Below are 14,830 nucleotides of genomic sequence, written 5' to 3' on the forward strand. Positions count from 1 at the left end.
GTTGTCCTCTAACATCTACTCATATGTATGTCATACATGCATGTCATACATGCACGTCATACACAACACATCAAGCACATACATGCATATATATAACACATCAAATACAAGCATGCACATCATACACAATAATAATAATACATAAAATACAAAAATTCAAAGATTACAACTTCCTGTCTATAATAATTCTTCTTTGCTCGTTGAAAAAATAAAATTATTCGGAAGATGAAAGTCCACTCATAACGCTCTGAGCCCATAATTAGTGGCTTTGTTTCTGAGTCAAAGGCTATGTTGCACTCATATTTTACTATATATTTGTTCATTTTTCTTCTCTTTTAGTCCTCCATAGGCCATTTTTAATACCAACACATAAAAATATACTCTTGTGCCTCTAAACTGCATAGTATTCCATTTTAAACATAGTCAATTATTAAAAATTACCTGAAATAAATTGGAATCGAAGTTACTTCCAAATCTAATCTCCTACCAAGTGGTGTAACTGGTGAACATGCATCCTTCTGGCCAAGATCTGAAGGGCTCTTCAGATGGGGTGTACCATTTGGCCTTCCTGAACTGAAGAGAGTTGGGAGTGACTCAGTAGAACTCTGTTGCATGCTGAAGTGTGTTTCAGTATATGTAAAAGCAAGAACTTTCTCCTCAATGAGGCCAAAACCAAGATATTAAAGTTGCCAACAGGTGAGATGGCCTCAAAAAGAACAGCTTTGACAGTTGTGTGACGAAGCACAGCCTTACTTTGATTGCTCATTGCTGGCTGGATCAGAAGAGGAATTTCCCCATTCGGTTCTAAGCATGGCTGGTGGAGGGCTGTGGATTCCACCAGACAGTCTGGAGACAGCCAGACTGGGCGATGAGCAGCAGAGCTCCAAATCTGGCAACAGCACGTGTGGGCAAGGAACAGTGACCTATGGGGAGACTCAAAGCTCACAGGCCAAAGCTCTTCCAGCAGAGGGCAGTGCCTTGGGTTGCAGGCAGGACCCAGGCTTGCTGGAGGCAGAGCTGGAGACTTCGCTGGAGAGATTGCACCAGCTTGACACCGAGGAGAAACTGAACTAAACTTTCCTTTGACTACTGTAAGTGACATTGGGGAATACTGGCCAGGGACAATGGGACCTCACACTTCCGTGATTCGCCTTTTTTTTTTTTTTTTTTTGCTAATGTCTAACACTTTAGACTGCTCATTAGGGCTTGCAAATATGGAAATGTGGAGTCACTTTAACTAGGCTGGTCAGCGATTCGCTCAGATTTCTGAGTGTGCCTGAATAAAGAAGGGAGTGAAAAGCCCAAAATACTGCCCAGCCTTGTGGCCCCGTGGATCTGACATAAAGTTTACAAATAGAAAGTTAACAGTAACAATTTTCTCTAAAAATAGAACTCAGCTTAACAGTAGAGTTATTATTTGTTTTTGAATTTCAAGGCTATGAAAGATGACTTTTAAAACAAAGTTCCACTGTGGAACAGCCAGCTGGGTAATTTCTTAGACATGCAGATGATAAAAAAAAATTAAATAAAATTATCTCACGGGCCCAAACATTTGCAATTAACTTTTTTGAATATTGGTTCCCATTTCTGCTGTGTTAAATAAAACTGAACAGCCCACCATCAAGTCTACTTGTAATGTTGATGTTTTGATCTTTGTGAATTTTTTTTTAAAGAGCTTGTATTTGCTCAGGGACGTGAGGCAGCTATGCCCATTGATAAAGTACAAAGTGGAACTTATGACTCAAACACCACCTTAAAAAATCAGAGCCCAAACCGACTCTGATGGTCCTTGGCATACATTGCTCAAGAAAAACATCAAGTTGAAGAAATGTCAGCGAAGAGAATCAACTTCCTAAACTGTTTTATTTTCCAAGCAACTTCCAGCCTAGGGATGTTTGGTGTTCGCTCGGTTGCTAGATTATTGGCTGGCGGTCTTGCAAGGGCCAAGAAGAGATTCTGGTCCTCAGAAACAGCTGGTGGACGCCTAGAAGCCAGGGGGACTCTGGCGGGCCAGGGGTCGAGAAAATCGGCCAATCGCTACCAGCCTGCCGCGGCGCCCTTTCTCAAGGCCACGGCCCCGACCTGTAACCCGGCCGGGCCGCCTGGCTTGCTCAGCAGGGCGCGGCCCTAGCGCCACCCAGCTCGCCCCTAAGAAGAGGTGGGACTTTCCCCACCGGAAGTGAACGCGTCCAGTCTCGGGGAATTGGGGCACCTCAGCCAGTGTGTCAGGGAAACCCTTCCGGGTTTGTGCTGGGGGGGTGGGGATGGGGGGGTGAAGAAAAAAAAAAGAGGTGGGTTCGACTGGAGTCGCTGCGGCCGCCGCCGCCGCCGCCCGCCGCCGGACGGCCCCCGCCCCTTTCCCGTCCGCGAGCAGCAAGGCTGGGGCGGCCGAGTGGCCATGGCCTTGGCTTGACAGAGCCTCCCAGGCGGCAGGGTAAGCGGCGGCGGCGGCGGCTCCAGGGAAGGAGGCAGCAGAGGCGGCGGCTTTGGGGGCCGGCGTGGAGGTCAGGCGACTCCTAACGTGCGCCCCTTTCCGCCCCCCTCCCCCGTTACAGGCCGGACGACCCCCGCGGGAACCCGGGGCCCAGAGACCCCGCCCCGGTGACAGCGAGCGCGGCGGGGCCCCGAAGCCTCGGGCCGGCTCGACAGCGGCGCCAGCAGGAAGCGGGGTCCCCGGGCCCCTTTGTGTGCAGGGCGGGGGGGAGGGGTGGCGGGCAGCCCCCGGCCGCGAGGCCCCCGCCCCTTCCCGCGTGGGGGTGCGCGGCGGCTCCCCCCACCCTTGCTCGGCCCGCTCGCGGGCGCTCCCTCCTCCCCACGCCCCCCGGGCCAGCCTTGGGTTCCTATAGGAAGGGCATTACCATCCCATCCCCACCCACCCGACACTTGGCTCTTTCCCCTCCCCCTCCTGTAACTTCCTCCTCGTCCCCGGTTGGGCCCTCGGCTTCTCCGCACTCTCCTCCCCAGTTCGCACATTTCCGCCCACCTTCCGCCTCGCCTTGCCGCAGCGCAGCTAGCGGGGTGTTATTTTTTTCCCCCCCTTGGGTAGGAGTTGGTGAAGGTGAGACTCATGAGGGAATACAAGGTAGTGGTGTTAGGGAGCGGAGGGGTTGGCAAATCTGCCCTCACCGTGCAGTTTGTCACCGGGACTTTCATTGAGAAATATGACCCCACCATTGAAGATTTCTACCGCAAAGAGATCGAAGTGGACTCTTCCCCCTCAGTACTGGAAATTCTGGACACCGCAGGAACCGAGCAGTTTGCCTCCATGAGAGACCTGTACATCAAAAACGGCCAAGGTTTCATCCTGGTGTATAGTTTGGTTAATCAACAGTCTTTTCAGGTAATCAAACCGAGTCTTGTAATTTCTTCGAAGGGGGTGTGGTAATCCTACATGTACTTCTGATTTGCCTGAGCTGGGCGTTAATGAGTGTGTTTGGCTTTTGAAAGTTTGGTGTGGCATGGGCAAGCACTGGGTTATTTCTGGAGAGTGCTAAAGTCACAGGCATCGACAAACATTTTAAAGTTATTTTTAAGGAAAAGAAAAGTGAAAACGAAATAGGTCAGCCTGAGTATATTTAGCCCTCACTCTAACCTGAAGTTGCTTATTCAATTCAACAAGTATTGATTAACGTGCTCAGCAAAATATTTCATAGATAATCTCAAGTAAACGGAGCACGAAGAAAGAAATTGTTAAGTCCGTGATCTCGTACAGATAGATAAAAAAACAAAAACCTGTGCGCCTGCTTTTCCTTCCTCCACTTCTCTGTTCGCCTCTAAGTTCCTCAACTGGAATCCTAAATCTCAGTGCTGCAAAATGAGTACAAGTCCTGTTTTCGTGCTATTTTACTGGGGGGAATGTGGCCAAAAAGGAAGTTACTAGTTCAAAAGACTAGTACCTAGGATTCCTAACCAACAGAAAGTAAGAATGACTCTCCTTTTCTCTTGTTGAAACGAATCGTTTCTGCCATAGTAGGCTATACTTAGAGAAAATATGTGGAACTGGGAACGCTGAGCGCGGGCAGTTTTCTTATCCCAGTGGGGTAGCCAGCCTGGATCTGGTCCAGCTGCTTCAGAAAATGCGTCCTGTCTTTCACTGGGAAACTAAGACTGAAGTTAACGTTATTTTAAGAGATGCAATAATTGTGCTATTTATTCTTTGAAAATAAATGACCTTGTATTGACCCGTTATATTGACCTCCATTGATTTAGGAAACGGATGTTTTTTTCTGCATTTAAAGGTATGCACTTAATGTTGCTTACTTAAGAAATCTTAAGTGCCTTAGCCACTGTAATGTACTAGTTTCACATTCTTCAGGAGTTGAAGTTTAAGTGCTATATAGGAATTTTTCCAGTAACCTCAGAACAACTTCAAGAACTTCTTTGTAAAGATAGTAAGCTGAGTAAATGAACCTAAAGTACATTTTGGGTAGATTCAGATTCCAAACTAAAGTACCATAAAGGCATTTCCCCCAGGAAGTACTAAGGGTATTTTCTAAGGGGTCCTCAGATTAGTTTGTTATCAGCAGCCTCTCCCGAGGCTGGGAATCTTTTCAAGGGCGTCTCCTAAGATTTTCACTGGATCCACTTCTGTTCTGGACATCAGTGTGGACTATGGAACTGTGGCATTATTTCAGCAGATACACAGATTCTTTTGAGGTGAAAGTTAGTATTCTTAGCTAAACTTGTTCCGTAAGAAACCCCAGAAAAGCAGCTTGACAATTGAGAGAAGATTGGATGGGTGTATTTGACCTGTGTGCGAGTGTTCTGTTTACTGGAGTTACTCAAATACATATTTTATATTTTAAGTCAACTCTTTGAAGGTACAAAACTCAAAAAAGTGCAATTCTGGGCCTAAACCTCTAATATTGTCTTACATCAATAGAGTTCTTTCCAAAAATTGATGTTACTGAAAGGTATCTAAGGCTCTGATCTTCGTGGGGGAAATCAGGAGGAAACACACATGGGAGAAGAAATGTGTGACTTCTCACCCACACTCCAGATGCGGTGTCCTTCTTGGGCCATGCTCACTGTTAGTTGTTGGGTGGTATAAGGCCAAACACATAGTAACCAATTTAAAATGAAATATTTATGTGTATGAATCTGTTTTTAAAATTGGATTTCTAAGCATTGGATTTTTGAGGGGTTGTTTTGGGGGGGTTTCCTCTTAAAATAGTTTCTCTTAAGCCTTCTTGCTGAATGACTAGGAGTTACATAGACACTGCAGTCTTGTGCTGGGATAACAGGTGTTATAGGAAATGAAGACAGCTAGGCAGGTTTAGGGAGCTGGCCAAACATCTGTATGTGCAAACGAATTAATCATATTTGGGAACTTAATTCTTTAATTGAAATAGACGGAGGGTGGGGGCAGTGGTTAGATGGATTTTAAGGTTAGTGTGCAACTTTTCTATTTTATATTCCTGATGCAGAAGCACAGCTAGTACATGTGGAGATTATCTAGTTCTCATGTCCCCGGGGGAAAATGACATTGTTGTCTTTGTTTCAGTATGTGCTTCTAGCTTTATATGATACTAAGGAATGATTCTTGTGATATTGTACCACATCTGCTGTGGAATGCAAACATATAATTTTCTTCTTTTCCTTTGTGATTGCTTGAATAGGATATCAAGCCAATGAGAGATCAGATTGTGAGAGTGAAGAGATATGAAAAAGTCCCACTAATCCTAGTAGGAAACAAGGTGGATCTGGAACCAGAAAGAGAGGTTATGTCTTCAGAAGGCAGAGCTCTGGCTCAAGAATGGGGCTGTCCTTTCATGGAAACATCAGCAAAAAGTAAATCAATGGTGGATGAACTTTTTGCTGAGATCGTCAGGCAAATGAACTATTCATCCCTCCCCGAGAAGCAAGATCAGTGTTGTACAACTTGTGTTGTCCAGTAAAAAAGGAAAACCTCAATCATGGCCATACCGAGCAGGTTAGTTGTTGGTGGAATTGTAATTGTATGGGCCAGGTGGCCTTTTGGTTTTGATCAAGTATAAAATAAACAACTGGTTAATAGTAATACGTCCATACATTTGATACCACCTTAAGTTTCTGTATTTTTAAAATAACATTTTTTCCTCAGCATAAAACCATCATCATTCAATGCAGAAAACCTTTTTAAACTGCAAATAAGCAGAACAAAGGTAAGAAATTGTGTGTATTGCTATCGATGAGATTTGTTTTTTTAAGGAGTGGCTTCCTATTTTTCCTTCTCAGCCTTACTCGATAACATTTGGAGGGGATGATTCATCCCATAGTACATCTTTCCCATGCTCTGCAGTCTTAGTGTCCAATATGCACAGCACAACACTGAAAAATAATATCACAAGATGATGAATAATTATCTGATGTTTTTAATACTTTTATATTCTGGGCAAGAAAGCCACTATAATTGAAAGCACTAATTTTCTAATCACTCGAGTACTTGATTTAACAGAATGATTATTTAATCAGGTTCATCTGTACCTTGCACTTGTGCAACTTAAGTGACCTCTGGTAACAAATTACACTGTCACAAAGTACCTTCACTTTATTCGAATACCTGAAGTGAAAATCATCTCTGATATGTCAGAAGGAACCATCTTAAGCACAGGGGTCTTTTCTACTCAGCTTAATAAATAATGCAACTGAGAACAATAAAAACCTTCACACCTTATGATAAATTATAGTATGTTTTGAAGAGCTTTTGGGAAAATAAGGTCAGGTAAAACTTTATTGAGCATTTAAAATGAGATGATTGTGTATATATATCTATGTCTATATTATGTGTGAGATATATATATATATATATATATATATTCAGCTGAATTGTAATCAGTCAAATAGTTTCACTTAGAGTAGCATTTAAATAATTATATAAAGCACCAATACTGTGGAAGATTAAGAAAACCACAGTAAATGCCAGACTAGCAAGACAGTATCAGAATGCAGCTGACCCTTCTGAGCCAGGGCTGACCTCCAGTCTAAGAAGTGGCTTTGCAAATGGCAAGAGGCATGCCAGATCACAGACATGATTCCTAACCAGAGGTCTGCCTTTATTTGTGCTGCCTAGAGAAAGGACTTACAGACCCTAATTTATCTCTTAGACAAGGGCTCTTGTCAGGTAGTGTCATCTTTGAAAATAAAAGATGACAATGGTGCTTTATTCAAAATGCCTTTACCATCCCAAAACATTGATGAAAACCTATTTATAACGTCTAGCTACATCTGTTATTTTATACAGTCACTGCTGGGGCTTTGGTCTAGCTTATGTATGCTGATAGTGGCGCCCATCCAGTGTTCTTGAGGTGGGAACAGGCTTGTGTAGCTGTGTATGTGATTGAGTCCCACATTCTTGACTCTGCAATCTGTCTTTAAGTTGTAAACCAGCTTCAGGTTTGAACAAGTCCTGTGTGCTGATAGCATCTGTACTACTCAGTTCCACTTCTCTCACACTTGAACAGAAGACGTAAATCTATGCACTTTGTTTCAGTTTTAGCATCCTTTTAAAAAAATTAACCAAAACATGTAAAATGGTTCTTCTCGTTGTCAATGTAGGAAAGGAGAGTAAAAGCAAAATTAGTCTCATCTACCTAAAGAGTCAATTGTTACGCCTGTTGGAATTTGGATAATTTCTACAGATACCCTTAAATTTTTATTGTAAATTATATCTGAGTTTGTTTCACCGTATATGCTCTCATGATCTCAGCTTTCTTACTTACAGGGATGTGTACATAGGAGGGCTTAAATATACCAAGCCTACTACGTTCATGTTTCTTGTTGATTTACATCAACTAAACTCAGATGTTATTTATACCAGTAATTACACATTTTTATTAAGTGACTTTGTAATAATATATAGCTTTCTGCTTGATTTTTTTTCTTCTTGTAAGCAGAGCACATGGCTGAAGGTGTGGCCCCTGAAATAAAGCACTTAATCAGCTGGATTTCTGAAGGATCTTTTAGAACAGTGTGCACTGTATGCAGAGTTTTTTCTAGCACCAAGTCAGATGGAACTGATAGGTATGCGTGTCTGTAACCTGAGGCCTGTGGAGTTTGTGGTTGTCCTTCCTCACTGTTACCTGAACAAGTGTGTGATGGATTGTGAGTCCCTGTGAGTCATGGAGCCCTGCAGGCTGTCAGTTCCAGATCTAGACTGACGATCAAACTTCGACAGGAAAGGTGACTTGAGAAGGGTTTGTCCTTCATCTTAGGAAAGTACTTTGTCTGGTTAGAAGTAGTAATACTTAGGACAGAAAGACCATGGCTTCTGCTAATCATTGGCTGTGTTCAACTGAGATGGGGATCTCTTAGTGCTCTAAGAATGGCTCCTGGTAATTCCTCACATTTATTTTCTAATACCCTTTTATTTGGGTCACCAGTCTGTTGCCCAACACCTGCTTCAGGGCCAGCTCCCATGATTGTTTCTTCCCCTTTTACCCTCCCACTGGCAGTCATTTTATTGTAAATTAGGAAGTGGTGCAGATTCTTTAGACCCAGCCGCCATCCTGATTTCCTTACTGACTGACCTACAGTGGCTTCTAGCAAGCACTTTGTAGAACTGTTTCCCCGGGAAGCCACAGTTTCATAAAAGCCTAGGTCAGTGTTGGAGCCCTTGTTTCAGTCCCATCTGGTGGATATTATTTCAGTCGACATGTGCTGTTTGGGTATAATGATATTGAGAAGGATGGCTGTTTTGTTAATAACATACTATAAAGGAAGAAAATCAGAGCAGTATGGGCATTGAGAGGAAGGAAAAAGCAGAAATTCTCAGTACTCGGGGCTTTGATTTTGAGGGCTGTCCCATGTTTAGGACCATCAAATGTTGAGCAATATCCCTGGCAGTTACCCTGTAGATTGGATATTATGCTCCAACCCTCTACTTTTGACAAAACATAATATCTCTAGAAATTGCAGACTACCCATTTGATTGTGGGGATTGAACGACCCCTCGTTAAGAGCCAGTGAGCTTAAGTAGCTTGGGAACAGTAGCATTTGAGTCAGGCCAAATGGATATGGTGCAGGGGATAGAAGGTAGAGTTTTTCCGGAACAGAAGGAATCTGAAGAAAAGGCATAACAGCCTCAAATATTCAAGCCATGTCCCCAGAGAAGGGAGATGTGCATTCAGGTTATCCCTTATGTGATAATTTGGTCTAACCTTTTGGCAATAGAGTTTTTAAAATGAAACTTGAAGCAGTCGTATGTATCAGTCCAGCATTGATGAATGTTACAAAGGAAACTTTTTTAAAAAGGGAAGTGTGTTCTCTACTGTGGGCTGAAGGTCTGAAAAATGTTCTACCATTTTCCTCAACATGATATGGAACAGGTTCTCCCAAGTATAGTAAATGGTGCATCAGAATACCAAACACCAGGAAGCAAAATGAAAGAACAAAGATCACTATTTATGGCAGCCCCAGTTCATTATATATGTCAGCCTGAAGAAAAAGGGAGATTCTTATTTCAAGACTAGCACGTCATTTCACGTGGCAGCGGAGTGCCCGGGATGGTAACAAAGACTCCTGGGAGGCTCAACCATCTATGAATGGGATTTTATTCTAGCTGGGTTTATTATTTCTTAAGTGGAGTAGGATGGATTCCAATTTTCAAGATTTTTAATGTAAATGTAGACTAAGAACAGTTTCTTAATCTTTTTTTTTCACTAAATACAATAGTTCAGCAAATGTAAAAGGAAGATCCTCAAGATCAAATCACATGTACCTTAAAATGCTGGCATTTTTGTATCCAAGGCAAATATTTGTCATATGAGTAGAGTCCTAGGGTGCATTTCTGTTGCAAAAAGTGCATTGTTGTCAGGTGCATCTTCTGTCCCCTGCCCTATTGAGTGTACGACTTGAAGTGGGACAATAGTCCCCGCTTCATATTGTGAGCCAGAGAAAAGAGGAGGATTTGGGTTGGGAAAAAGCTTTTTTGAAGCAGAGTACCTTGAGTGCCTACAGCGGACCTGGGGTGCTGGGGATGAACAGAGCTGTTTGCCTTCCCTACCACTCTTGATTCTCCCCGGCCCTTCTGACCTCCACAAGGTTCTCAGTTTGACACTTCGGATGAGATAGGTACCTCATTAGCCCTGCACTGGGTGTGGGGGTGTGACTAGAGAGAGACTGTGTACCTGTTCCCTCTTTAATTGCTTCCTCTCCACCTCAAGATTAGGCTTTTAATATAGAATGAAATGGGTGCAAACTGCTAAGTTTTACTCCATTACCTCTCTGGCTTAGAATGGATTGTCAGTAGAATTAACAAATATTGCATCATGGAGCTGGAGAAGTGCCTCTGAGGAAGTGTTCTAGCCTTACCACTGGAACAGTTCTCCTCATGGGATTGCTTCTCAGTGGAGTTGTACAAATCAGAAGATAATGTAACTAAGAAAAAATGAAGTCCTGTCAGTTGTTGGAAAAACGTATCCAATCAAAACCATATGCACAAATTCCTTGGATTAGCCATAAGTATTGGAAATGTCACTTTCAGAAAGTACTACTTATATTTGTGGAGAACAGTATTTTACTTGGTCTGATTCAGAGTTAGCAATTGGAGTCACATCATTGGCCTCACATGATTACCACTGGACATGGCAACAGTATTTGAGATGTTGGAATTGAATTCATGTTAAAGCATTTGACAATCTTAGGTCTAGGCAACAAGAACACTAAACCATTCCTCTTGACTCAGGGTTCATCATGTGCACTCAGCATGTGTGCTTCCCTTCCAGCATGGCTCCACCTCCCTTCAAGGCATCTGTGACATGGATTCATCTTTTGCTGTCTGTTTAATGGGAGACAATGAATACTGTTAATGTTTTGGTCTTCCTATTCCAGTGCCAATAAGATTCATGCAAATTAGAATAAAGAAATGAAACAAGATAGGTGACAACAACAATAAAAATCTGCCTCGAACACATAACAGAATTTCATTAATACAACTAATATTTAGCTCAAATATGAAAAGGTCAAGTAAAAATGTAAAAAGAATTTTATATTTTAGGATTATCCCTTGCTTAAATCTCCAGAATTTCAAATATCTGAAACTAGAAAAGAAGAAAAGGAAAGAAAACAGTGACTGGGATTGCACGTCTATATTTGCTAAAATGAAAAAATTTATGGTAGTAAATACCATTGTGTTTTAAAATGGAAACTCTAGTTAAGCTAAAAAAAATTCACAGACTGGTAGTATCTCATGATCCTTTGTTACCATCCCAGGCATTCTGCTGCCTCGAGAAATGATGTGTTTTGTCCTGAATCAAGAAGCTGCCTTTTTCTTCAGGCTGACATAAATAATGATCTTTGTTCTTTCAGGTCTGTGTGTGGTGCGTTTGTGTACCAGGTTACTACACTTGCGAGGTCCTTTTTCATTTTCTGAGTTAGTGCTTGACCTACTGTTTGCTTCTGTTTTTTACTCTGATAATTTTATTAGAAAAAAGAAATATTAAATAAAACCAAACTCTTTAGTGAGAGTTTGAGTAGAAGCTGGCTGGTAGCTTAAGTATTATCCTCTGGCCTGTGGGACAAGGAGAGTAGCGAGATCAGAGTAGGGCATGTGGCCTGTCTGAGTGTCTACACTCTGAGTCATACACAATTCCCACAAAGCCAAACTTTAGAAAAAGTAGTTTACTTACAAGGTAACTCATAATGAGCAAAGAATCTATCATCATTTCAAACCAGAAGCACCATTTGTCCCATTTTCTGTATTGTAAGATTATTTTAATCAGTACAAATGTTGTTAATATCACATACGTGTGAGTAGGAAGTGTCATACATAGGATTATAACAACTACTAACAGAGACGCAGTGTCTTCTCTCCAGTTCAGCTGTACTGCACTAATGCTTTCTGGTAACTTTTCTGAATCTGCAGAAAATGATTCTGTTACTTAAACTGATAGAGACCAAAGTGAAATTAGACCCTAAGGTCCCATACTAATGAGCTTCAACATGCATGCATACATATGGATCTGTTGTCAGGGTTGCTTCTGAATATTTTACTGTGTATCTCTAAGTTTTCATGAAATGTCTTTGATCTTACTTGCAGATAAAACTCAGAGGAAATTTGCACAGATGCTGCTTTGGAGAACTTTACAACCTGGGTTGCAGAACTGAGCCTTGGTAAACCTGTCTCTATCACAGCATGTTGCCATACATCTAATGAAGTGCATAAGGTCTTTGGCCCTCAAGATCCAAGGACCTTAACAGTAATGCTTAGCACGTTTACCATACATTTAAAATCTGTTCTTTATCAATCCGTCCTTTTATAGCTTTTTAAGTTCTTATTGATGGCTAATATGAAAGGGTTAATTTTTAATATGTTAGTTGATTTCTTTAATCAGTTTCTCAACTTGTATTTATTACTCAAACTCAGTATTACCTACTCAATGCCTTTTAAAAGAAAGATATAATGGAGAAAAATTGAGCCTTAAACAAATGGTTACTTCTGTATATTACCTCGTACCAATGCTTCATCCTATTTGTAAAATCTTTCTCCTTTAAATGGTTGGTTAATACTTTGAGACTTTGTTTACGTGTGGCAGTGTTGTAAAAAGAAACTAAAGATCACATTTTACCTGTATGGATGGAATTTCCCTTTTCTTCAAGTGCAGTTTGTGATGTGTTTTGTAATTAACAATCTGAAAGTTACAGGTGATATTGGGAGTTGATTGTACAGCATTTACTTGAAGAATTTGATTCCATTAGGCCTTCACATGTGTTAATCTCATTTACAGCATTGAATTGCGGCAGTAACATTTTCCTTTCTGTGAAGTTATAAAACTTAGTTATGACCTACTTAGCAATGCCTTTGAAAAGGGATATTGTGTCCATGGTAAATTAATTGTATACCTAAACAGAGATAGCTCAGCTTTGCCTGTCAGGCATGTCATTGACATCTTACAGACTTCTGCACATGTAAAATTGAATTCAAATAAAATCATGTACACTTTCTAGTTCTTAATATTTGTCTTTATGAACAGTAGTTTAAAGCAATATTTGTTGATGTTTTTCTTGCACTATCACAACTGCTTTTTAGTTGTTTTTTTTTTTTTTCAAGAAGCATGTTCGTAGTAGAGACAAAAATCTGTGTAACAGGAGGGAGAATAGCACCAAGTCTCTGGCTGTTTATATTTTTTCATTTTTGCAAATGTGCTTTCTAATAGCCATTGCCTTCCATGTTGTTTACCTAATCAGCACATTTTGTCTGAATACTTGAACATTTTACCAGTAACGCAGGTATAGAAACAGAAAAAAAAAACCTTACAATGAGTAATCTTTTGGTTCAGTTTTAACATCATGACCAGTGCTTTTTCTAGCAATTATTTTTCAGTTGTGTAAGTTTGACAGTATTTTGTTCTTGAGTTTTTATTTGGTTTTATTTGCGTCCTTTTAATTTGCAGAAGTTAGAAACTGCAGCTCACTTACTGCACCAAAGTTCTCAATTTTAGGAGCCCAGCTTTAGTCATTTGAACATGCTTCTAAATAATATAAAACCAAAACTATACTTTTGATCTATAATAATAGCTCAATAACTTTGTCAAGAAAAGCTCTACTATATGCAGTGATGGTTTGTGGAAGGGTGTGGCAGTTTTAAATTTGTCTTGTGTGTGGTGTTCAAATAAAGTGATATCTACATTCATGTGATTTACTGGTCAGCATGGCCATTAATGAGTAGAAAATGATTAAGCTTTGATTTCCTTTTTTTAAATCGTGTTGCATTTGATTCCTGATCAGATTCCCTCAAAGTGAGCCCTTATTCTTCAATTTGGGATTTGATGGTGAGATTATAAAGGTAGAGGCAATCGAAACATTGTTCCTTATTTACAAACGGCTTGAAATGAATACTTCATTTAAGTTTGCACTTTAAACACCAAACACTCATTTCAGAGTAGCTTAAGTGGCTGTGGCTCAGCAGTACTAGCTCTGTGAAATTCTAAGGGAATCAAATAATTCATGATGACTTCAATTTTCTGCAGACTGATTTTTACACAGTGTTTCTTTCCTATGGACATTCTTCCCTCCTTCCCTTCTGTCACCTCTATCTCTATCACAGTGTTCATTATCATTGACCTCAGCAGCAAATTTCACTTGGATTCACTTAGGATCACAGGAATCAGGGGATAAGTGGTTTTAAAGGTGGTTTCTCCAGCACATTTTAAGAAAAGGGACCAAAAGTTATTTTAGCTTCCTCAATAGATTGCATGTTGCTTATTAGGATAAGAAGTGAATATTAAATGCAATATATGTCTTGTCTTTACTATGGCATCTGTTTAGGAGTTGTTCAAATCACTGCAGTAGGGCTCTGCGAATAAAATCATGTAACCTATTATCATGGATCTAATGTACTGTAACTTTATCAGTGAACGGTAAAATCTCGAATAACAAGTACAAACATTGAACAATTACCTATGAAGATTTGTAAAAGTAAATTTTTCCAATAGATTTCATTCTTGTCATTTTGTAAGACGACCCTGCAGTCCACCTGTTTGTAACTTTTTTAATAAAATAGATATCTGTATTACTGAGGCTTGACTCTTTAATTAATTATTGGTATATTGCTTCTTGTTCTAGATTTGCTAACTTGTTTTTTAGCAGAAAGTCATTATCCACATGATACGTATTACAGTACATAATTTAAATAGAAATTAAAAATTTATTCACTTATTTCCGTAATTGCTATTTTGACATTGTAGAGGGAATTGTAAAAGATGTCCTAAATTATAATGCTTAATCAATTGGAATAACTCAGAAATGATAAATGAGTAAAAATGCATATAACTTAGTCCATATGCAGAAGGTGATCCAAATACAAATTGGTTGGCTGGAAACTATCCGTAGATTAATAATTTCAGACAATATT

The 14,830-nt window shown here is 40.4% G+C and overlaps 1 protein-coding gene across 1 annotated transcript; it reads left to right on the forward strand.

The window, feature by feature from the left end:
• Window positions 1-2,303: 2,303 nt before the first annotated feature.
• Window positions 2,304-14,488, forward strand: Rap2c (RAP2C, member of RAS oncogene family). Its single transcript, XM_085684937.2, has 4 exons — window positions 2,304-2,434; window positions 2,556-3,340; window positions 5,619-5,932; window positions 12,017-14,488. The coding sequence occupies exons 2-3, from the start codon at window positions 3,068-3,070 to the stop codon at window positions 5,895-5,897; spliced, it is 552 nt and encodes a 183-aa protein (XP_085541063.1). The 5' UTR covers window positions 2,304-2,434; window positions 2,556-3,067; the 3' UTR covers window positions 5,898-5,932; window positions 12,017-14,488.
• The last annotated feature ends 342 nt before the right edge of the window (window positions 14,489-14,830 follow it).

The sequence above is a fragment of the Myodes glareolus genome, chromosome X, assembly GCF_982192425.1.
Source record: "Myodes glareolus chromosome X, mMyoGla1.1, whole genome shotgun sequence".
Lineage (NCBI taxonomy): Eukaryota > Metazoa > Chordata > Mammalia > Rodentia > Cricetidae > Myodes > Myodes glareolus.